The 16,784-nt window shown below is 32.4% G+C and overlaps 2 protein-coding genes across 3 annotated transcripts; one reads left to right on the top strand and one right to left on the bottom strand.

The window, feature by feature from the left end:
• Window positions 1-624: 624 nt before the first annotated feature.
• On the top strand, window positions 625-6,470 carry LOC114193534 (thylakoid lumenal 29 kDa protein, chloroplastic). Of its 2 annotated transcripts, XM_028083367.1 has the most exons (11): window positions 625-853; window positions 1,089-1,193; window positions 3,435-3,519; window positions 3,604-3,638; window positions 3,787-3,852; window positions 3,940-3,980; window positions 4,446-4,576; window positions 4,756-4,862; window positions 5,013-5,150; window positions 5,958-6,092; window positions 6,214-6,470. In XM_028083367.1, exons 1-11 carry the CDS (start codon window positions 764-766, stop codon window positions 6,322-6,324), a joined length of 1,044 nt encoding a protein of 347 aa, XP_027939168.1. In that variant the 5' UTR covers window positions 625-763; the 3' UTR covers window positions 6,325-6,470. The 2 variants fall into 2 exon arrangements, with proteins under 2 accessions (XP_027939168.1, XP_027939169.1); XM_028083368.1 differs by lacking the exon at window positions 625-853 and having other exon boundaries at window positions 3,419-3,519.
• A 3,907-nt stretch (window positions 6,471-10,377) lies between these two features.
• On the bottom strand, window positions 10,378-15,104 carry LOC114195513 (cytochrome c oxidase subunit 6b-1-like). The gene is made up of 5 exons (XM_028086012.1): window positions 14,924-15,104; window positions 13,526-13,798; window positions 13,340-13,422; window positions 13,158-13,239; window positions 10,378-10,647 (listed from the first exon to the last, which is right to left on the bottom strand). Exons 1-5 carry the CDS (start codon window positions 14,963-14,965, stop codon window positions 10,594-10,596), a joined length of 534 nt encoding a protein of 177 aa, XP_027941813.1. The 5' UTR covers window positions 14,966-15,104; the 3' UTR covers window positions 10,378-10,593.
• Between the last annotated feature and the right edge of the window lie 1,680 nt (window positions 15,105-16,784).

The following is a 16,784-nucleotide window of genomic DNA, read 5'->3' as shown; positions in this document are numbered from 1 at the left end:
TGCAATTTTTTTATAAATTATTAAACATTTTCTAATAAAAAATTATGAAACACACACATATATATATATATATTATTTTTTTAATAATATCTTTATATATTCAAATAATTCGATAATCACATATTTATAAATAAATTACATAATGTTACTATTAAAAATTATAATATAAATTCGATATCATATGTTAATAAATTTAAATGTATTGTAAATATGCATAATTAATTTATTTATAATCAATCAATAGTTCTAAATATATAATATAATGATTAAATAGGAAAAATGACACAGTTCATTTAATAATTTTCAATCCAAAATCTAAATTAAACTTTCAGTTGAGTAAATAAATAGACTTAAAAAAATATAAAAAAAATGATTACAATCAGCTCATGAATTTTTTCGGATCGATTATCCTCTACTCTTTTATTGACTATATTTTAAGTTAATCTCAATTATTTTTTCCTAGAAATAAAAATTTAAAATGTAAAATACAAGTGTGAATGTAATGTACTCTCCATATGATTTTACTACATTGTTGGTTTGGTTTGGAGAGGTCAAAGATTTGAGGATTGGGTCACATACCAGATGGTCCAATGAGTGCAGATTTCTCTGGATAACGCGTATCGTGTCACCTTCTTCACTCCACATAACTTCAAAGCTTCCATTTTTCTGGTTTTGCATAACTTTCCAAAGCTTTCATTTTTCTGGTTTTGCATCTCTCTCTCTTTCTCTAGAGACACCAAAGAAGATAGTTGTGGTGGCAGCAATGGGTGTCTCCTTCCTCTCAACTTGCCCTTCTCTGCTTTCACTCGTTGCTAATGATACACCACCCTCCACCAGATACCACCCTCGTTCAGTAAGTTTTCTCTTTGCTCTACCAGTGTCTTTCAACACACAATGCAGTTGCAGTTATTGGTTTCCCAAGTTCATGGATGCTGTTAAGCGGCATTGTTCATGAATTATGAGAAATGGTTTGAAATTTTGCATTGAGATGACAAAGAAAACCTCAATTATTTTTAACTTCAACTCATTCCTACTTATTGTATGTCAGTTATAACCGTTGTTTGCTTATGTTTTTAATGTGGTCTCAGGTTTCCGTTTGTTGTAATAAAACCATAAGCGATGTTGCTGGTGAAGAGCCGTTCCATTGGAGAAGGAGAGAAGTTCTTAAATGTGTTGGAGCAACCGTTGGCTTGGTAAGAATCATTTTACTGCAAGCTTTTTATAAATTCAGTTGTTCCCTGTTTCTTTTTTCAGTTTTATTTATTTTCTCTTAAGAGATCTAGAATTTTTAATGTGATGAATATGCTTTACTCATAGAAATTGAATCATTATTTGACAATGACGCAAGTAGGAAACTATTCAGTGCACGTTCTTAAAAAATGTAATATATCAATGCACGAGGATGTTTGTTTTGAACAAACAATAATTGGATTCATTTGAAATTTCGTTATGCTTGCATGTGTTAACTCTGTGGTATAAGCTATGATATCTGCAGTTTATTCTCTGTTTTTTTTTTTTTTTCTTTTTCCATATTTGAAGGTCTGTCAAGTTTTCTTTGGTTGATGATGATGGGCTTTAAGGTTTACGGCAACAACATTACCTAAAATGACTTAGGGTTGGACAAACTTTCTTTATTTAATTTGCCCCAACATCTATTATTTCTAATGGCTTAAAGATAAATAAACATTTTATCCATTTGAAAAATTCATACCCATTGTATTGATGGAAGACCTGAGAAGAAAGGGATAACAAAAAATTAACTATAAGGGTAATACTGTTAACTATAAGATAGCTTTAGCTTATATGGAGAACTAGTCACTTAATAACAAATTAATAAAATTCAGATGTCATTTCCATTTCTCTCTCATTTTTGGTTTGATTGGTTGTTTTTGGTTGTTGTTTGTCAAAATTTTCATTCTTGTTTTCTGACAGCAGGTATCTCATTGCAAAGATGAGCTACTTGCAATACATCGGTCTTAATCATTGGTGTTTTTCTCTCTGTTACATCTGGTCCCCATGTGAGGCTTTTCCACTATCTAACAATAACTTAGTTGTCTTTGAATCATCTAGACTTAGCAATCATTTTGTCCATAACACTCTAACTTGAGCCTTGAGGTCACTCACAAATCAATTTCCCTAGCCCCAACTGATATGTAATAGAATGGAAAAAAAAAAAAAAATCCAAGAGTGCTTAGCAGGTTATTCTCTTCAGAAAGCTGAGTGCTGCTCTAGTGCTTCTGCAACACAATTTGAGATACTCTCTAAATAAAGGAAACAATTTCATTTAACAATTCCAAGAGTGTTCAATGTTTATGATACATAGACCAACAAATCAAATATTATCCGAAAAAATAAAATCTAAAGGAGGACGAAATCCCTACATCTAAAAAAATCCTAATAAAAAATCCTTACATAATTGTTAACTAGCTAATAACCCAACCTACATCACACATGACTACACAAGAGATTAAGAAAGATCTAGTCTGGCTAGTTTTTATCCTGCTCAAAATCTGAACAAAGACATTCTTTTTTGCGGCTGTACAAAAACAACTTGACAAATGAAAGCCTGTTCTTTAATGAGATCTTCCAAAAGATGTCTTGTTGATCTGGCTGCCTCAATTTTTGCACTCTATTTGAACATTACAAGGTCTTTTGGAAGTGTTTGAGACATTTCACAAGGCTCTATAGACACATTTGGATTAACAAAAAAGGCTTACCAGATAGGGCGTTTTCAAGTGTCATATCTAAAGTGGTTTTGAAAAATTCAGCAACTTATCAGCACAAAATCATTAACTCTTGAGTAGATTTACATCTTAGCCATTCTCCTTTGCATTTTTTTTTTTTTGAAATGCAATCTTCTATAGATAAGTCCAGCAACTGCCTTTGAAAAGATCCTTGTTTCATTACATTTATTATGAAACAAAAACTTATATAGCTTGAATTCTCTTTAAGGATTTGTAGCTCAGGATTGCACTAGCTCATATTGAACAAATGAACATCTCTTCTTCCCATAGTTTCCTCCGGCATTTCATCTTCTATTATTTAGAGATAATTTTCCATGATCTTAGACAACTCAGTCTCAGGACAAAAACTAGTTGATATTATCTAAAGCCATCAACTGCTATGTGTGTTTTTGGGTTCCGAGTTTTATGCTTGTCATCTTCATAAATAGTTCAAGTAGGAAGGCTGACATGCTGCACCATTAGATTTGCCTCCTGATTAACCCAAATTTTCTATGGTCAACACAACGGTGCTTCATATTTATTGCCTCATTTTGGCTTTGTTTTCATAAGCATCATTCTTTTGAGTACCCAATGCAAACACAACACCAGTTATTTACAGATATAGATGTTTACTGGAATAGACTTAATATATGTTCTTAGTGTATAAGATTGATGTGATGATGAGTTTCGGTCAGTTGTATCTGTTTTTAGGAAATAATTGGAAGCTCCGGATCACTAGTTGGAATGGCTAATGCAGCTGACTTGATAGAACGAAGACAGCGTTCTGAATTTCAGTGTAAGATCCTTGGACATTCATATGAATATTCTACATGTCAAATTCAACTGATCTCTCTTATCTGAGTTCTTCCTATTTTTACAGCTCAAGTTAAGGGCACACTTTTTAATGCCATAAAGGTATAGTATGCTGACTTACATTTAATTGTAAAAATTTGCCTGTTTGTAGACTGTACATTTATCAAACTCCTATTTCTTTTTGTCCAGAAAATAGAACTCCTTATATGGATATAGGTGTAATCTAATTTGACCTTGGACTGCTTTTCAGGGAAATCCTGATATTATTCCATCCTTACTTACACTGGCTCTAAATGATGCTTTGACTTATGATAAGGTGAGAAAAACACACAAGTCTATATGTATGCATGTTGCTTTCTTTCATTTAAAATGAGTATTGATTGGCGTATGCTTAAGTTTGTAGGCAACAAAATCGGGTGGTCCAAATGGCTCTATACGGTTCAGGTACTTCTTTTTGGGTTTAACATTTATGAAACTGTGCACTGTAACTAATAGAACCTAAAGATCTGTCTGGTTTGAGAAAATATTATATGTTCTCATTATAGGCTTTTACTTTGATTCCTGTTTTCTGGGATTTCAATGTGAAAAAGGGAAAACAGAAAAATGAAAATAAAAGCAATAAAGAAAAGTTATTTTCACTGTTTTCTATACAATTTTCTGAAAGTGAAAATAGAAATTTCTCAAACCAAACTACCCCTGAATTGTTAACAAATAACCGTAGGTGGATTCTTTAATTCTTTTTGTAGAATGGTTTCTCTACCAAGTAAGGTGCACTGAGCTTGTTGTTATTGTCTTAGTACTGCATCTATTACTCCTACTTTTTTGTATGCATCAGAAATTTTCACTTAATTCTACTTACTAATAATAATAATTTTTTTCTCCTCTTTATTTTTCTAATTCTGCCTGAAGCTCAGAAATAAGTAGACCAGAAAATACAGGGCTTTCTCCTGCCTTAAATTTGTTAGAGGAAGTAAAAAAGGAAATAGACTCATATTCCAAAGGTGGACCCATTTCCTATGCAGATCTGATCAACTATGCAGGTAATACTTTTTATCACACCTAGTTGATTCGTAATAGTCATTAACAATACTTGGTTTACATGTATATTCTGTGTCTGTTAAATTTGACCATTTGATTTAAAGTTATCTGTGATTCTGGTGGAAGAAGTTGTGGAGGATATTTCTAGTTCCCCTGACTTTACTGACCTAATTATTTACAGCACAAAGTGCTGTCAAGGCCACATTTTTAGCTTCTGCCATTCGCAAATGTGGTGGAAATGAGGAGAAAGGAAATATCCTGTACAATGCATACGGATCAAGTGGGCAGGTTGGCATATTCTTTACTTACAAACAAATTATAATGTGCTTAACATCATCTTTAAGGTGGCAATCCACAAGTGAAGATTTGTTCAATGATATGCTTAATAATAATGTCATTACTTATTCACAAATGTGTGCAATTTTTATTGTGGAACAGTGGGGTTTGTTTGATAGGCAATTTGGTAGGGCTGATGCTCAAGACCCGGATCCAGAGGGTAGAGTTCCAATATGGGAGAAAGCAAGTGTGCAAGAAATGAAAGACAAGTTTTCTGCTGTCGGATTTGGTCCTCGCCAGGTAATCCACATCTTTCATTGTTCTTTTTGCTAACTGAAATGTAGAAAGACATACAATCAAAGATGCATGTGCACAGAGGAGAGATTATGATCTTTGTTTCTGTGCTGCTGCTAACCAACAGATTTTCCAGTTTCCTCTAGACATTGTGAAATGCCTTCTGCTTGCACTAGCTTTAGTCCTTTTCAAATTTTGTCTAGTTATCCTTGCAAGTTAGAACTTCTTGCTTGTTCCCACCTTTCATTGAACACTTTATACATTCATTATGATGTTAAATATGTTTTTAGTTCCTTAGTTTTGACTTAAAATCCGTCCCTATCCGAAACTTTGATACATTTTAGCCCTAAAATTTTAAAGTTGAATGAAAATAGTTCTTTTAATTCAATTACGTCAAATTCTTTTGACGTCTCAAACGCGTATCATGCTAACACTTGAGCTGTTTACACTGTTTGATGCGTTCTCACTTCAATGTCAGCTGGAAAACATAGTTTTATTGTAATCGGACTGAAAGAATTATATCCATTCATTTTTAAAGTTTGAAGAATGTATCAATGTTTCAGACAAAGACAACTTCTAATTTTGCATTAAAGTTCAAGAACTAAAAATATATTTAACCCTCGTTATGTTTCTACTTCTTTATTATGTTTTTTCATACAACATAGCAACACACTTTGGAATGTCAAAATGTAGACCAGAGGGTAAAAGTAAATTGAGAAAAATAATCATGAAAAGGCATAAATCCTATAATGTTCCTCGTACGATAAAGTTGAAGTTGATAGTACTAATTAACTTCCTTCTGTGTTTGACCAGCTGGCTGTTTTGTCTGCATTCTTGGGTCCTGATCAGAATGCTACTGAAACTTTACTGGCGAGTGATCCTGATGTTGCTCCATGGGTTCAGAAATACCAGAGGAGCCGTGAAACGGTCTCTCAGACAGATTATGAGGTGAGTTCATCTATGAATAGCTCTATCCATGGACAGCAATGAAGTTTCTGAAGCTCTTTTGTTTAGTTTGAAGAACACTTGTTGTTTTCTTTGGTTTCTTTACTTTTTCTTTTGTTTTCAGGTTGATTTGATAACTACTTTCACAAAACTTAGTACCTTGGGCCAACAAATCAACTATGAGGCATATACATATCCTCGCCAAAAGATCGACATTACCAAACTCAAATTGTAAAACGTATAATTTTACCATGTAATCTTTTTCCCCAGGACAAACCTTGAACTTCAAGTTTTGACTTGCTTCTATTCTCTTGTTACTGGAAACTTTGGCTTCCATCTAAATTATTCATGCACATGAAGTGAGAGAAGTGTTCAAGAATCGATCAAATCGTCCCAAATCGCTAAATTGATTAGAAAAACCAAAAGGAGGGGAAAAAAACTAGGAACGAAAATGGTATTGAAAAAATTGATTTGGTATGTTTTTGGGTTTTCTTGTTAAAACTTTATTTAAACTGCAAATATAAATGTTAACCTTATCATTAACATAAATTTTTACTTTTCTCTTTTTACCTTTTCTCCGATCTCTTGGGAAAATCTTAGGATATACATTATTTTCTCGTATTTTCTTAAAAGTCTAATCTCAAATGAAACTGTGAATACTGTATTACATTTGTTTTGTTTTTATTTATAATTAGGAAGTACATCGTTATTTTTTTATGTTTTAAAGTTCTGTAGAGAAACTCATAAAAATATACCACAAATACAGAATGATTATCTTTATGGGAAAAAAATACCCTTTAAGGAGCCTTACGAGTATTTTTCATAAATTTATGCTATGCATCACGGTCATAATATGAATATTTTATTAAAAGTATATTGCATAGACAAAAATTACCTATGATGAAAAAATTAAGAAATATACATAGATACAAAGAAGTAAACCAATGCAACACTGGTATAAAGTTAAAGCTTAATAATCAAATTTTTCAATATATTAAATTTGCTTACAACCTACAAAAGCCCTTTAAAACTTATTAGAGCTATTTAAAAATCCTTGTTTTGGAAGATTTAACATTAACTTTCTTCGGTATATCTCAACCAAGTTTCCTAGTAGTTTGAATTGTCTCATTATTCTCTTCAGAATTAGAGTATTTCCTCTCATCAAGCATGTTAACTCATTAAGAAGCTACTTTCAATTTCTCAAGAAAAAGAGTCTCCTTAGAAGTCAAAAAATGAAGAACTTCCTTAGAATAAGAATGAGGTGATTCTAAATATTGTAAACTATGCAAATATCGACACTGAGAATAACATCATCCAAACAATACATGTCAGCCAAAGAATCAGAATCCATTAGCACACCACAACCATTAGAAACAATTCAAAACATCTATATCTATATTCTTAACAATATAAGATGAATGCACAACACAAATACTATCATAATTTGGCTCAGGCCGAGCAACAATATTCAGCATAGACTCCCCAATAGAATCCACTACACCATAGGCTCAACCATAGGTTCACCATAGACTCCACAATAGGCTCCAAAAAAGACTCCACAACAATCAATAAATTTTAAAACTGAATCTAGAAAACTCTTATTTCCATCTTGGACCAACCATTTAGGATGATAAAATTGTTGTATTTGACAAATATTTCAATGACTCTGAAATTGGTTTTAATCACGTCGATTAATAATCTCAATAATTAAAAATGTACTAAAAAATTTAAAAAAAGTATTATAATTTTATAACACTTAAAAATATTATTTTATAGTCATCATAGTGAATGAATATTTCGTAACAACTTCCAAAAGTTAAATTTAAATTGAATATTATATTGTCGGCTAATACTTTAGGTTAAAATACCTTTTTGTCCCAATTTTCGTCAAGTTTTTTCAAATAAGTCCTAATTTTGGTTATGTGTTCAAATAGGTCCAAATTTTCGTCAATTTTGTTCAATTGGGTCCTTTTTTGTTAACACCGTTTAAATCATTAACGACCATGAACAGTGACTGACTGTCACATGTCACTTCGTGGTTTTTTTGATTTTTTTATATTTTTTTTTAATTTTTTTTTTAATTTTTTTAAAAAATTTTTAAATGTACACGTGTCAACCCAGGAGTATGTCACGTGTCACTTCGTGGTTTTTTTGAATTTTTTTAAATTTTTTTAAAATGTTCACATGTCAACCCAGTAGCGTGCCACGTGTCAAAGTCAATGTTCTAAATTCAATTTGGTCCCTATATTTGTTATTTTTGTTCAATTAGGTCCCAATTTTTATTAACATTAACCAATTTGGTCCCTCTCCAAATTAAAACCAAATTTAATTTTTATATTAAAATTCTCATTTTTTATTAAATATTTTTATATAATATATTAAAATTCACATCATTATAACTTTGATACAAAAATTAAATTTGGTCACATCTTCAACACGGACCAAATTGATTAATGTTAACAAAAATTGAAACCTAATTGAACAAAAATAACAAATATAGGAACCAAATTGAATATAGAATATTAACTTTGACACGTGACACACTACTGGATTGACACGTGGACATTTTAAAAGAATTCAAAAAAAATTCAAAAAACCACAAAGTGACACGTGGCACACTCCTGGTTTGACACGTGTACATTTAAAAAAAATTAAAAATTTTAAAAAAATTCAAAAAAACCACGAAGTGACACGTGGCAGTCACTGTTCATGACCGTTAATGATTTAAACGGTGTTAGCAAAAAAGGACCCAATTGAACAAAATTGACGAAAATTGAGACCTATTTGAACGCAACAAAAATTATGACTTATTTGAAAAAACTTAACGAAAATTGGGATCAAAAAAATATTTTAACCAAAGATTTAAGAATAAATACTTGATTAAGTATAATAAATATTGATATATTTTATTTTTATAATGATAAGAAAAATAAATAAAAAAGAAAATCATGTAATTATGGGTGATTTTATTTGAATTGTTAAAGAGTGAAGTAATTGGATATATTTTTTCTATGTAGTAATTGTCATCTTGAGTGTTTATATATATATATATATATATATATATATATATATATATATATATATATATCACATCTCATTCCTTATATATCAAAATAGATTTAATTTTGAGAGCAAGACTCAGAATGAGGTTCGGTTGAAGAAAAAATTAATTTTTTCAAATATAAGTTATTCCAGCTAGTTGATCGTAATCCACCAAAAACTCTTTATCAGGATTTTTTATTATAATAATTTATTACTTTTAATTATATAAATTAATAATTTTCTCTTAAAAAATAAAATTTTATTCAATAATACTTAAATAGTTTAAATGTTTTATTTATTTGATTGTCTATATGTGAAAATTGACACTCTAATTCTCAATGACTATCTTTAAAATAACATTACACTACTAATAAAAATAAAAATAAAATTCTTGCATTTTAGTTATACTCTAATAAATTTATAAAATAAATTAAAAAATAAATTCTTGAACCAACACACGCAATGCCCCAACGTATAATAAATCAAATCAAATTACATAATAAATCAAGGGTTAAATATGTTTTTGATCCCTCAAATTTCAGTGAATTTTGGAATTAGTCCCTCATCAAAATTTTATACCAATTTAGTCCTTCATCTTTCAAAATGCGTGAATTTAATCCTTTAAACCAAATTTTGTTAAGTTTATTTGTCGTTTCAAGCACATTTCATGATAGTATTTAAGTTAACATCTAAGCAAAAATGTGTCAAACAGTGTAAATAATTTAAATACTATCATAAAATGCGCTTAAAACATCAGATAAACTTAACAAAATTTGGTTTAAAGGACTAAATTCACGCATTTTAAAAAATGAAGAACTAAATTGGTCAAAAGTTTTGATGAGGGACTAATTTCAAATTTCGCTGAAACTTGAGAGACCAAAAACATATTTATCCCATAAATCAAATCAAATTACATCTGACTAACTGCTAACAAAAAGTGAGCTGGATTAGACGACCTTATTTTTAACTCCACTGGTGATGAACTCATCCATGTCCGCTATATTGGTCAGCAGGGAAAGTGTAAAGAGAAATGAACAATTAAAATGCGAAAGCAATTCCCCCTCTAACGTTGCAAAACCTGATATTTCTTGTTCTATTGGGCAAACTATTCATCACTCCCTTTCCCTACCTTTTCTCTCAAATATATTTTTCTCATGATTGTTACAACTGAGAAAAATGTCAAAATAAACGTTTTTTTTTTCATAGAAGGGGATGAAATTATTTACTTCAATAGAAGGGGATGAAATTGATCGAAGACTACAGTACTGATAATCCAATTAAAATTGTAAAATTTATCTCTGGACATTTCTCCAGGAGCTCTTCCTGAAAATAGTATAACTCGAGCTTAGTTCAAACATGCATACAAAATTTCTTATTAATTCCCCAAATGTATGGGAGTTTATGTCTAACAATTTCAAATATACTGCACAACGAATTGAGCAGCCATTTCAATATGCACCCCCTACAGCGGGCCTGGGAATGTTCCATTCTCCCTTTGTTCATTCCATCTGTCAACCTGATGCATAGACAAAGTTATGAACACAGGTTGTTAGCACACATCCACAATTTCAAGATTAGCAGTAGCAGGAAAAAATAAACTACTAAACAGTTTTTGTTAAATGTCTAAGCAAACCATTAGTAAAAAAGAAAAGAAATGAAAAAGAAATCAAACTTTTATGTGTATTTGACCGGGGGGCAACTGCTATTGAAAATAAAAATACTAAATATTACCCATGATAACTTTGAACTGAGGCCAAGTAACTCTTAGGTTATAAATGTGAAACTTGGAGTATGTGATAAAATATATATTCATCAGAATGTGACATTTCCATGTTTATTAAAATCATTTAAAAAGTATTCCTGCGTATTGTGATCCATAGGGAAGTTGTAACTTCCACTTTTATCATTTTCTTTTACATTTCAATTCCCATGAGCAGATTGGGAAATAATGTCTGGGAATATCAGAAGTTGTCTTCTACACATGTAGCTTCCATTTTTACTTAAATTATTTTAGATTTTGACTACAGGATAGTCAAACTCGACAGCATATAAGAGGATCAGAAAAGGGATGCCAAATCGTAATCATAACTCAGACGCATAAGAATTACGATTACACAAAATTAAAATCATAAACATGTGCACGCCTTAAAAATAATATAGATGATAAAAGTAACTCAAGTCTTATGTAGTAAGATCTAAATCACAATTAAAATTTGGTCATATGATCTTTATCGAATTGAAGGAAAGACACGGTGAGCAAAACGGCAGAAGAACAAAAGAGAGCAGAAGCAAAGCGAGAGCATAATAGTAGAGTTATTGGAACATAGAGCAAGGCACTGTAAAGGCAGCCTCAGCGATGAGGATCGTGAGTGTTGCAATGCCAACAACGATGAAGCTAGCGGCAAAGGGGAGTTGCGTGGGTGCTTTTATGGTTGTCCACAATTGCAGTGATGGTTGTTCTATACCAGCGATAACATCAAGGTCAACATCAACAAGTGCTCGCGTCGTCATGTAAGTCTCCTTTGTTTTTGATTTCCAAACATATGGGAACCCTAGCGGAACAAAAGGGTCATGCAACACAAGTGTTGGGCTTTATTTTTGAGTGGGATTGGGTCATGTTTTATCTAACAAATGGGTCATCAAACCCTAGCTGGGAATAATCAACGTGGCACACAATCCCTTGATTCAAGGAGCAACAAGATGTCACTATAATTTGCACCTTCTTGCCCAAACCGGCATCCGTGTTAGCTCACAGCCTCCTTTGTACTTGTGGGATAGTGCAAGTTTACAAGTTTATTCGCAATCTCAATAACATTGAATATAATACAATTTATTTAAACAAACACTCCATCGAGGTTGGCCCTAGTCAATTTTGCTTATATGGGATGGTTAAAGATCCGATTATGTGGTACGGGCCAACAAAACTATCTTGTGATTCTTACGTGGCTCGGTTCACCCTGGGCCGTTTTCTGCAAACCAAATGCGAGACTGGCCATCTCATATTGCCATCCCTACTACAAAGTGAGGTCAACTATATGGACAAAATGATGACATGATGTTTTTCCCACCATCTTTAGCTATAGGGTTATCTAGCATGTGATTAGTCCCCTTATTAGAGCCAGAATAGGTCTTCGCAAATGCCGGAACCACCTAAGTAAAGATTTTAATGTATTTCGTACACTACACTTTTCAACACATTCATTCTCTCTCCTATCTTGTCAAGGATTTCCACTCATCCGAAGCACACTCATCTACACTACATTTTATTCTCTTGTCATTGCTTTACATCAAGTGTGACTTTTCTATTCAAGGAGACGCTAATCATGGTAAACAACAAAATTGATTCTAATCATTTTCAAAAAATGAAGATCTTCATATGAAGAACATTAGCAGGTAACTAAAGCATGGTTTATTGAGAAGGAATACTGTACATCTCCAAGTTCTCAGAATGAACTCAAAAGGTTAAGAAGCCAGAAGAATTAAAGGGATGAAGGAATAATAACGTATTAAAGATTGCAGAGAGATGAGATGAGCAGACAGAAATCAATTTAACATCTAGAAATTAAAACTGAGGGGCAAAGAATCATGCATCTATCAATACACAGGAACATTAACCACATCTTAAGAACTCCCTCTAATCTCTTTATACAAAGAAACAAGGAAGTCTTCCACTCTATAAAGCATCCTTACATATTTAATAACTAAGTTATTATTTTAGTCATTTTTCATAGATATCAACTTCATCTTTCAATACTTTTTTCAATTTAGCATTCAGTAAAAAACTTGAGAATTGCACGGAAAACAAAAGTGATGCTAAATTGTAGAATACAAGACGAAATTCTTTATAAAAAATTATATTACTAGTAAAATTGTAACCACATTTCCATGCAAAAACAATATTATAAGACCATAAACAGATAGAAATTTTATGTTAATGAAAGGATATGTCAGGAAATAAATCTCGTTGGACCAAAAAACCCTAGCACTTTGCAGATAATAAACAATGTTCAATGGTAAAATACATACCCATTCACCAGGGCAAAGAGATCGATAATACTTAGCAAACTTGTCACATTCTGATGCACCTTCACCCTTTGCAGCTACACATCTGCACAAGAATTTGGTATATTAAAATAAAGTAACAGCAGTGTTTGTGAAACGTGAACAATGAGCTCAGTAGAAATAAAAGCCAACCATATATAACTCACCGATGATATTCAATGTATCGGGTAAAGCAATGCCTGGTTTGATTTGTAGTTGGGAAACGGAAATCTGCTGGAGCAGTTTCAAGCTGGAAAATAATAGCACAAATATTAAAACATTGAAGGAGTGCCAACCTTGCTTATCACGAACTTGTGTGCCAGTTCTATAAAAGTGATTCAAGTAAATGTCACCTTGATTTCAGGGGTCTCTTCAGCAGCCTCTTCATTGCCCGAGTTATCCTCAACATTTCCACTACTTTGCCCTTCAGTGCTTTCTTCAGCAGGAGGAGGGCTTACTTCACTGCTCTCCTGAGCCACTGCAGGGGCAACAGGAGTTGTTTCTTCCACAATTTTCTCAACAACAGCTTCCACAGAAGCAGCCTCCTGTGGGCTTTCAACTTCTTTCACTTCAACAGGTTTTTCAACTACAGCTGTTTTCTCCTGCTTGTCACTCACGTGATATTCCTGCAAGTCAATAAAACATGTCACTTCCTTATCTAACACTATGAAAACAAAAAACCAACCATCAGAGTGTAAAAGAATGCAGATTGGACGCATAAAAAATGTAAATTGAGGGAAAAGATCATCACTACCAAACGGGAAAGTTAGAAGCTGGCAAAACATCTTACCTCGGCAATTCTACGGAGGTTTTAATGTTCATGACATGGAATTCACATACCCGATTTATACAACAACAATTAATGCTAGTAATTTCATTGTTTAGTCATATGCTAAAGGAGTAAGCATACATACATACATACGTATAACTTGCGAAAGCCCCAATGTCTTAATGTCGCTTGTGTCAATTACTTTTGTCATTATAATTATACAAGCCATACAAAATAAGAAAAATTGAAGTCAAACGGAATGCAAGATTAATGCCAACTTGGTTGATTCAAATCCCAATTGCTGCATATAAAACTCATTCCAACTGTACTTCTGTTTGGGCTTCTTTTTTATTCAAAATCATTCTGCGTAGAATTAATTTTGATAGAATTGAAATCTGCTCTTTCTCCGTTGAGAAGACTGATTCAGTATGTAGACACCCACTGAGCATATCTATAATAACAGTCCAAAAGTGATTTTACATTATCATCCAAAAAAAAACGAGTCCTTCTAAACTCATTTTAAAAATTCCCAAACATAAATGAATATTTTAAACATCAATTGTCCCAATATAACACCAATTCTACCAAAACCAAAAACAGTAGACCCAGGAATAACGTTATTCCGCCAACATAGAGACTTAACTCGGTGCCCATGATATAGATCAGGCTTACAATTATGAGTAGATATAACAGTTAGAAAATGTAAGGGATTGTGTCAAGCTCAATTTTTTTTATTTTTAATAACATACACTAGAAAGCACTTTAAAAAACACTACCACCAAAGAGAAAAAAAAAAAAAAAAACGCAGCTGAAACCTAATCTAGATTTAGCTCAAGGAACTCCAGATTGTGAGATAACGAAATCAAGGTCTGATTTTTAAATTCAATGGTTAATAAGATTAGATGAGCTCCAGCGAAAAGGAAGATTCTGGAAGCGGAAGTGAAAAGGGGAGAGAGATTAAAGAGAGATGAAGGAAGGATACCTCGGCGAGAGATTGAGATTTGTCGGCAGCAGTTTCCGCCATTGATGGTCACGAGGCGGCTACAACACAAGAGAGAATTCGAGTGTTGTAGGTCAAAACTCGGAAAGCTTAAACAGATTGAGATCTTCTTCGTGTTCGTGTCTCTATTGCGTTATTTGTTGAAAGTTTTATGGTTAAAATAATCGGAAGAGTCAGGAAAAAAGAAATATTAATTAAAAAACAATTATGATAAACAGTTATACTGTAATATAAAGATAAAAAAGTAAAATTGTATGAATTATTACATGTTTATTATATTTTGAAATTGTAAACAGTTATGCTAAATATACATGGACTTTTTTTTAATTTCTTATATTTCATGTTATTTATTTGTTTAAATTATTATAAGTAAAAAATATATTAATAAGTGTGATAGGAGAAAGTAAGAAAAGAAAAACAAAAAATGGTCAAAAGAGATTTCTCTTGTGAGCATCAAAAGATATCAAATAAGAAATGAAAAAGTCATATGTGGAATCAAAAATGTTCCAATAATAACACATAGCAAATTAATAGCAAAACTAACATAAGTTGTAATTGAGATGATGTAGGCAAAATTTAAGCGGATCAATATTAACTTTTCCTTAACAATGTAATTCATCTCAATGTATTTAGTTATTTCATGAAAGATCTAATTAAAAACAATTTATCCTGGATATTGCTCTTCACAATATAATAAAGTTGGACGAATAAATGAAACATGAAAATCTTTAAGTAGAAATGTTGGTCATTGAAGCTCACTTGCATTGAAGCTCACTTGCAGCAATTCGTTGGGTATGATACTCTACCTTTTAATGATCTAATTCACATCTATTTTGAATCTAAATAATTGGATTAGATTTTTATACAAATTCATTTTTTCAAAAAAAGTAGATTGGATTTTTTTAAAATTCAGATCCAAATATTTGGATAAGTTTAAATCCAAATTCAAATATTTGGATCAAGTTCAAAATCCAAAATTCATTTTTCATAAAATAAATTTAAATTAAATTTTCTAAAACTTGTGTCCATAAGGTCGACACCATAAAATTTTGCAGATTTTTTGTCGGGGCCAACGAGGCCAATATTCAACATGGGACGGATTCGGCTGACTTTCGATCGGGGCTGACAGAATTTTGGTCGAGCTTGACTTGGTCGAATTCGGCCAAATTTTGGCTGGGGTCGACTCGACCAAATTTGAATGAATTTTGGTCAGGGATGACGTGACCAAATTTGGGCCAGGACCGATTTTGCCTCATACGACCAAATTTTGGTCAGAGCCAACTTGGCCAAATATCCACATTTGGGCTAGGGCCTGATTAGTCAAATTTCGGTTAGAGTTGACTCCACTAAATTCGTCGGTTGGGACCGACTCGGCTGAGTATGACCAATTTTCGATCACAACCGACTCAACTGAATACAGTCAAATTTTGTTCGGGACTTACTCGACCAAATACGGCTAAATTTGGGCTAGGGCCAACTCGACCAAATTTTGGTCATGGCTAACTCGACTGAATTCAGCCAAATTTAGGTTGGGTCTGACTCGCCTGAATACAACCAAATTTGGGTCGTGATTGACTTTGCCGAATACAGCCAAATTCGGGCTAGGACCAACTCGGTCAAATTTCGGTTGAGGCCAACACGACTAAATTTTTGTCGTGGTCATCTCGGCTGAATACGGTCAAATTTTGTCTAGGTCGACTCAGCCCAATGCAATCAAATTTAGGTCGGGGTCAATTCAACCGAATACTTCCAAATTTTGTCTAGGACCGGTTGGCCCAAATTTTGACTGGGACCAACTTGAATGAATTCAGCTGAATTTGGCCAAATTTCGTATAGGATCACG

The sequence above is a fragment of the Vigna unguiculata genome, chromosome 8 (assembly GCF_004118075.2).
Source record: "Vigna unguiculata cultivar IT97K-499-35 chromosome 8, ASM411807v1, whole genome shotgun sequence".
Taxonomy (NCBI): Eukaryota; Viridiplantae; Streptophyta; class Magnoliopsida; order Fabales; family Fabaceae; genus Vigna; species Vigna unguiculata.
This window is presented reverse-complemented; position numbering and strand designations above follow the sequence as displayed.